The sequence below is a fragment of the Chrysochloris asiatica genome, unplaced genomic scaffold (genome assembly GCF_000296735.1).
Source record: "Chrysochloris asiatica unplaced genomic scaffold, ChrAsi1.0 scaffold00019, whole genome shotgun sequence".
Lineage (NCBI taxonomy): Eukaryota > Metazoa > Chordata > Mammalia > Afrosoricida > Chrysochloridae > Chrysochloris > Chrysochloris asiatica.
Window position 1 is genome coordinate 4905288 of NW_006408537.1, and position 7624 is coordinate 4912911.

The 7624-nt window shown below is 38.8% G+C and overlaps 1 protein-coding gene across 1 annotated transcript in view; it reads left to right on the forward strand.

Annotated features, from left to right (window-relative positions):
- The first annotated feature begins 5279 nt into the window (after nucleotides 1-5279).
- The window catches only part of MLIP (muscular LMNA-interacting protein), a 346096-nt gene continuing 343751 nt past the window's right edge, over nucleotides 5280-7624 (forward strand). Inside the window, exon 1 of the mRNA XM_006835775.1 lies at nucleotides 5280-5441. Within this exon, the coding sequence (XP_006835838.1) occupies nucleotides 5379-5441 (63 nt within the window). The 5' untranslated portion in view covers nucleotides 5280-5378. The remainder of the gene's footprint in view (nucleotides 5442-7624) is intronic.

Sequence of the window (7624 nt, forward strand, 5' to 3'; positions counted from 1 at the left end):
TTCATATACAAGTTTTGTTTGAACATGATTTTTTTGTATATATCTAGAAGTGGAAATGCTGGGTCATATGTGGCACTATAGGATAAAGCACTGGACTGAAGGTCAGTTTGAACCATAAGGTCAGAGGTTCAAACTCATCAGCCACTCCTTGGAAACTATATAGGTTTGCTATGAATTGGAACTGACTCCATGGCATTTAACAATAACAACAAACAGCATGTTAACTTTTATATTTAACATTTTTTGAAACCTTCAAATGTTTTCCAAAGTGGCTGTGCCATTTAAAAAATTCCCACTAACAATGTTTGAGGGTTCCAACACTCAGCAGCATATTGTTACTGTCTTTTAAAAAATCATCCTAGGAACGTTTGATCTGTGGCTCTGTGGGTTAGGTGTTGGGCTGCTAAGCACAAGGCCAGTGGTTCAAACTTAGCAGTCACTCTGTAGGAGATAGACTAGGCTGTCCACTTCCATACGTATTTTCCTGTATAAGGTCACTCTCAGTTGGACTACTGGTGTGGTGCTGTAACATCAGCATCAGCACTGGACTGTGAACCGTAAGGTCATCAGTTCAAGCTCAACAGCTGTCCTTGGAAAGCCTACACAGGCTTGCTGTGAGTTGAAACCATCTCAATGGCATTTAACAACATGTTCTAAGTGTGGGATAAAGTGATGAACAACACACCTTCTGGGGCATAGGGAGATAAATAAAAATGTATCGATATGCATAAACATGAAACACAATGTGGGATAATGCCATAGTGAAATCTATAAGGAAGAAAACAGTGAATGAATGGACGGAGAGTTTGCTACCTTAGATGAGATTATTGAAAAAACCTGGAGGAAGTGAGGGAGGGAGCTACTAACTATCTGTGGAGAGAGTTCTCCAGGCAGAGGGAAACCCTAAGGAAGGCCTGAGCTTACTGTGATGGAGAAACAACAAGGAGACCACTGTGGCTCAGTCTTTTTCTTCTTCTTTCTGTGTAACCATCAAGTGGCCAAGGGCTATAGTGGACGGAGTAGATAGCATTCACTGTACAGTAAACTCATTGTCATGGAGTCCGATCTGATTTACAGTGACCCTACAAAACAGACTAGAATTGTCCCCGCAGGGTTAACAAGGCTGTAATCCATACAGAAGAAGGCTGCTATATCTTCCTCCTACACAGGAGCTGGTGGGGGATTAGCTGAGCACTTTCACCTCTGTGCCACCAGTGTTCCTCTCACCTTAGAGTACTGGCACTATTTACCTACTCACTTTGTATTAGCATCGTAGTGTTGTCATAATAAAATGCCAAAGATTGGGTGGTTTATAAGAGTAGACATTGTCTGAATTCTGGAGCCTATAGTCTGAATGAGGGTGTTGGCAGGGTCATGTTCTCTCCAAAGCTCTAGTTTCTGGTACTCTCATGTGGCCCATGGCTTGAGGATGAAGACTAAGTGTCTTCACTTGGCTGTCTGTCTGTCTTCCAAAAGGATATCAAGCCACTCAGGACCCTCCCTATTCCAGTTATGACCTCATGTTAACTGAACACGTCTTCAAACACCTACTTTCAAACTCAGGAGTTAAACGTCAGTTTGTCATTTTGGAGGACACAATTCAATCCATCTCAGCCTGTAATAAAGCTATTTGTGCAGTGGTGCTTAAGTGTGGTAGTTAACAACCTAGGCAGGGGAACCTGGGGGCCAATGATTAGTTGGTGCTGCAGGATAGTGCGCTGGACCCCAAGGTTGGATTGAACCACAAGGTCAGCAGTTCAAACCCACCAGCTGCTCCTCAGAAACGCTATACAGAGTCACTTTGGACTGGAACTAATTTGGTCACATTTAACAACAACAACAACAACAACAAAGGTTTTCAAGGCTATATAATCTCTGCAGAAGCAGATTACTAGATCTTTCTCCCACAGAGTAGCAAGTGGATGGATTTGAACCAGCAGCTTTCTAGTTGACAGCACTGTGTCACCAGAGTTTCTTGGTGAGTGCTATATGAGAGTATCATCCTCATGCTACTTATATTTAGTATTGCCCAAATTGTGATTTTTTTTTTTTTGAAGCAGAAATCTGGGAATTGTCTCTTTTAATTTTTCAAAATGTATTTTTAAAATCTTCCTACATCTAGGATAAGGCCCTTATCTATTTGAGGTACTCAGTACTTGTTGGTTGAATGAAAATCTTTTAGCACTGGCAGTCCCAGACCATTTAAAATTCTGTTGACAATCCGTGCTTGACAAAGCTCCAACAGTTTACTTATTTTCTCTCCCTAACTGATCCCTTTCCTCCCATTTCCTCCTCTTCCATCCAACTCTACACCCCGTCATTCTTTATCTTCCAAATCAGAATCTGGATATAGCTTCAGGCATTCAACTAGCACACTGAGCCAGAACTGAGTTCCCTTTCACAGCCACAACATGATTCTTTACCTGAGAGAGAGATTTAGAAAGTTCCAGTCACATAAAATGTCATCCATTGCCTTGTTTTTGATCACATAACTGTCTTGCATGCTAATAAATCTCTAAAACTGTTGGCACAACAACTAGCATGTATAATTAACTTTCTGGGATTCAGAGTTGAGTCAAAGACGGAATTCCTTCCTGCCTGTGTGTCCAATATTTTGTTATTGTTGTTAAATGCTGTCAAGTCAGTTCCAACTCACAGCGACCCTGTTTAGTGTTTCCTAGGAGTGGTTGGTGAAATTGAACCGCTGACATTGTGGTTCAAATCAAACTTTCAGTCCAGTGCATTGTACCACACCAATATAGCGCTTCTGAATTCACCATCCTGATGGCCAGGGTTTTTTCCTATTAAATGTTTCACTGCTGCAGTCCTTAGCCCTTCCATCATGATACAGGGTAAGCAATCCTGCCTGACAACAGAGAATCTGCTGCAATCACTGTAAATGACAAAGTCTTACAATGCATTTCCTAAAATGTTTCCTTAAGAATAGAAGGGAAAACTCATGAGAAAATTGAGTTAAGGTCAAGAACAAGAATTAAAAGGACTCCTTAGGCCATGCAGACCAACCCAGAATGGTTAATGGAACAGAAGATACTTCTTGAAAGAAAGACCAGCAGGGGCACGGCGGGAGGGATGGGGAGGAACTAGACTGGCTATTACAAGAACAAACAAGCTGTTCACTGGAGAGACATCAAGACAAGTGATCAAGGCCCTTCAGGACAGACCACCTTCTAAGACTGAAACTCAAAGGGAACACAGCAGCTCAATGGTGACTGCGTTGGTCTACTTGTGGAGGAAAGGCAGTAATGAAGACGTGGACTGAATTCAACCATGCTCCATAGACTCCTGTCAACCTTGAGATGAGAGAGAGAGGAGAAAGTGTTAGTTGATCCAAAGTTTGGGGAGACTTGGGAATGCCTGAGCCCATGGATACTGACCTAGCTATTGGGGGCTAGAGCTGAGAGTGAAGTGTCCAGCTGATATGAAGTAGGAGGAGGTGTACAAGATTGCCCAAACTTGCAGATAGTACTATTTGACCTAACTTGGATGCCTTTATGACCAGAACTCAAATAAAGGAAGATAAAGAAGTTTGATATAGGAAGTAAGTGTAAATTGCTGCGATTTGATGGTCCTGACCTTTGCTTATGGGGGTAGTTGCTCAGAATACCAACTGTGAAGGAAGGAGTCTTCACATCAAGGATCAAGTCTATCCCCTCTGTATACAGGGATGATAGGGATGGGCAACTTAGACATTGGACCTAAAATGGTGTGGTGGTGGTGGTGGGAGGGGGCGCTATAAAGGCACAAAGTGGCTGGCTTACAAGTTTTCAAGAGGGAGTTTAGTTTTAGAGTCCAGGGGGAAGGTAGAACCCTCACTGAATAGTTTTATCTTGTCTATATGGGTCTGGTAAAAGGAGACGGGGATAGGATTCTTTTGATTCAATAGTGAGTAATTGTTATCATGACTAATTGCAATTGTCACAACTATAAAGGTAGAAGATATACAAGTGGGGGAGTAGTTAATCTTACATTCCAGGAACAGAGGACCCTAGGACCATCAAGATGGAAGAGCATGAATGGAGTGCGGGATCCTAACCAGAGAAGCAGTGAAACCAGAGATGGAGGCAGAGGTGATGGCATGGAGAGATAGAGTAGCTGAGGACTCTAGAGTCATGGAATGAGAAAGGCTATGTGCTGGTGGGCAGGAAGCTGGCTTGCAAAATGTGCCCTTTGGTTGTTTAAACAATTATATATTCCTGAGTGTTTTTGTGTACATAAAAAAGGGGGGAATAGAGATAAATACTGTTAGCCAGTGGTGCATGGAGGGGATTGTAATAATTTCAATGAAGCAAATATAATTGGTTGAGTGCAATACTGATATTCTGCCATGTAAACTTCCACTTGATTCACAATAAAAGCTTTAAAAAAACCAACCAAACAAAAAACAGGACTCCTTAAACAGACTGAGGGATTAGGCTACCATAGAGATCAATCTTAATTTACTCTGAAAGCCATTTTTGTTCTTCTTTATCGTCATCTACATATCTGCCTTACTACAAAACTCAGAGAGAGTTAATTACCACCTAGCTACACAATTAATTTTCTTCAAGGCAAGTCACAAATCTCTAAAGAGTCCTGAAAGAATTTCCAAAATGAATTTTGTCTCTTGTGTCATAACTTTTCTCCCAGTTGGAAAACCAGTATAATGAAGTAGGAGGAAAATAAGTCAGTTTTTGTTAAACATATAACACTACTTTCATTTCATGATATTGCTAAGCATCATTTACCAACTTCTCATGGTTTAAAATTGGCAACTTCCCTTGAATATATGCCTTGTTTGTCTCTATAGTTTTAGTTATCCCTTTGCTCTTTTCCTTTATATGACTTTTTTTTTTTAGCTGTAAAGTAATGCTTAAATGTCTGTACTTTAAAGAAGCAAATTGGTATTTGGAAGAACAAAACCTACTGATTCATATTTCTTACATGACTATCACAATTGTCCCTTTTCACTGGTTTATTAGATCTGTATTCTAGAGTATATTTTATTCTGCTCCAGTAGGTATTAATGAACTCTTTGTTAGTGACTTTTTTGTCACTACATTTATCTTTCTTGGTTAGGTCAGAAAACCTAACCTGTTTGGAATATTCTCCTGTTGAAGGGTTTGCTGTAATATCTAGTGACATTTATCAGTATCTAAGGCCAGCTGCCTGACTTCTTTTCAGAGCTCTGTTTATGGGGTTTGAACATCTATAAATGGAAACACTAGCTAACCAGAAATTATCGCCAGGGCTTTTTGATAGTGTCCTGGGCTCTCACAACTTGGAATGTCCTGCAATATCTAACATGTAAGCACGTCAAATCATTTTCTAGACAGAATCTGAACCTCTCTCTCTCTCTGTGTCTCCTATTCTCTTTTAATATGGAATTTGAGAAGCATGAAAAAGGACGCTTATTCAACAAGAATTTAGAGGAGAAATTGACGGTAAGACTTGTGAGAATTAGCATACACCGATTTATAAAATAATTGACAGGATTTTAAAAAAGCAGCTGTCACTGGTTGGATGAGTTGCACTAGCCAGCCTACATTTTCATATTTTGCTGGTACACAACCTGAAATTAATGAGTTCCAGGGGCTTTACTAAAAATGATGTAATGAAGTTATTAATACCATTTCATTGCTAGAATGTGGACAAATTTGAATCAGATAAATGACCTGTTTTACCTCTATTTTTAAAACCAGAGTTTATTTATTTATTTATTTTGAGTCCTTGTTGTGTTTGTCTTGGTACTAGAAGATTATTTTATTTATTGATGTGAAATTTTACAAAGATTCAAAATTTAATTTCTTTTAGAGATACCAGGCTTAAGTATCAAGGAAAATGTATCAGTATTATAGAATATTTTAATGTTTTCTGGAACAATTTAAGTGATTTCTGATTTAAAGTTTACTCTTTAGAAAATATTTTTCTCAGTGTAGAAGAGTTGTAAAAGTAATTTTATCTTGGTACTATAAAAGTACTTGCCAATGATGAGTGGTGGTCACATAGTCACTCAAACATAAAATAATACTAGGAGCTTACGTAGAATGAGCTGTCCATGGTTATCCTGATGGGGTTAGCTGACTAATTACACTGGAATGTTTGTTATGACTACAGAGGTATCATTAGAACAGGATACAACTAATTTTAATTGTTGTGTAACTAGTAGAAGGTAAAACCACATCAATTGTTATAAAACTATTACTCCTTAAATTCTTGAGAATGCATTGTTCTGGATGGCTGAAGTTGAGGTTTATATACTTTTAAAGATATTAAAGCTTGAAAGATGGAAAGATAATCATAGTGGATTGAAAATTCCAAAAATGTATAAAATTTAAGGCCTAAAAGAAATTTATTAGTTAAAATAAAGGGATTGAGTCATCATTCTGAATATCAAGGTTTAACTTCTGCTCTCTGTGGTTGTCCACACATGCAACGGCCACAGACTGCTTTGCTTTTTGATTGTTTTGAAAGACCACATAGCATTGTAGAACTAAGCAGGAGTGTGGAGTCAGAAAGATCTGGGTGAGAATTCTCTTTGCACAACTTCTAAATGTGGGACTATGGGATTTTGTTTAACCTGGAATCCTGGTTTGGCCTTGTAGGATAAGCATTGAACCGTAAGGTCGTTTTGAACCATGAAGTCGGTGGTTCAGTCTCACCAACTGTTCCTTGGGAACCCTATACATGGTCACTAGGAGTCACAATGGACTCAACAGCACTTAACAACAGCAAGTCTCAGTTTATTCACTTGGTGAATGCGAAACAATAATACTTAATTGAAAGTTGTCTTGCAGATTAAAACGTAGCCTGTGCCTTGTTATTTTTCAAGTTGCTTTTGACATCACTCCAAAAGCATATACTCAAAGGTTATTGTGATAGAAAGAGAAAGTTGAAACACCTTTCAAAGTAAAAGGAAAAAATGCTAACCCTAAAAGTTGAGTTGTCATAAACCCTTTTGGAAGCAAAGTGTAAATAAACACACTAATACAATGCTGCTATGAATCAGTGTGAAATTTGACCCCAAGCTTTCAGGCAACTGTTCACAGGAAGTTTTGTAAGTGAACATTGCTGGTCATGGGGCAAGTGAACAAGAGTAAAAATTATTTTTTACTATTTGAATTGGTTTGATACACTAACATCTCACTTTCGGTTAGGTCAAATATTCTGCATGCCCTACCCTACATCAGACACAGCTATTTATAAGTGAGCAAAAACCTTTCATCGGAGCAAATATCTGTCACAAAATTCTCTGTAGCAGAGGCTTAGGGACACCTTTGATGAACTTCCAGAATTTTAGAGGAAAAGATGCAGGCAGATTTGAAGAAGTGAGGGTATCCAATCTATACCCAGAAATGACTGTTTGGGGTAAGAAGAAAACAGTTAAAACTCAGTATCTGGAGAAAGATATCTCTATAACTCAAACGCCTTTCAAATCTAGACATTCTGATCACCCTGAATTATCAAAATAGGTGAGATTATGCTCAGAATTCCTAAGAGAGTCAAAATAGGCAATATATGTTTGAAAGTTTTTAATAAAATTATTTCAGTTAAACATCACTTTGGCTTTTTAAGTGGATTGTTGTTGTTGTTGTTAAGTGCCTTCGAGTCGGTTCCAACCCATAGC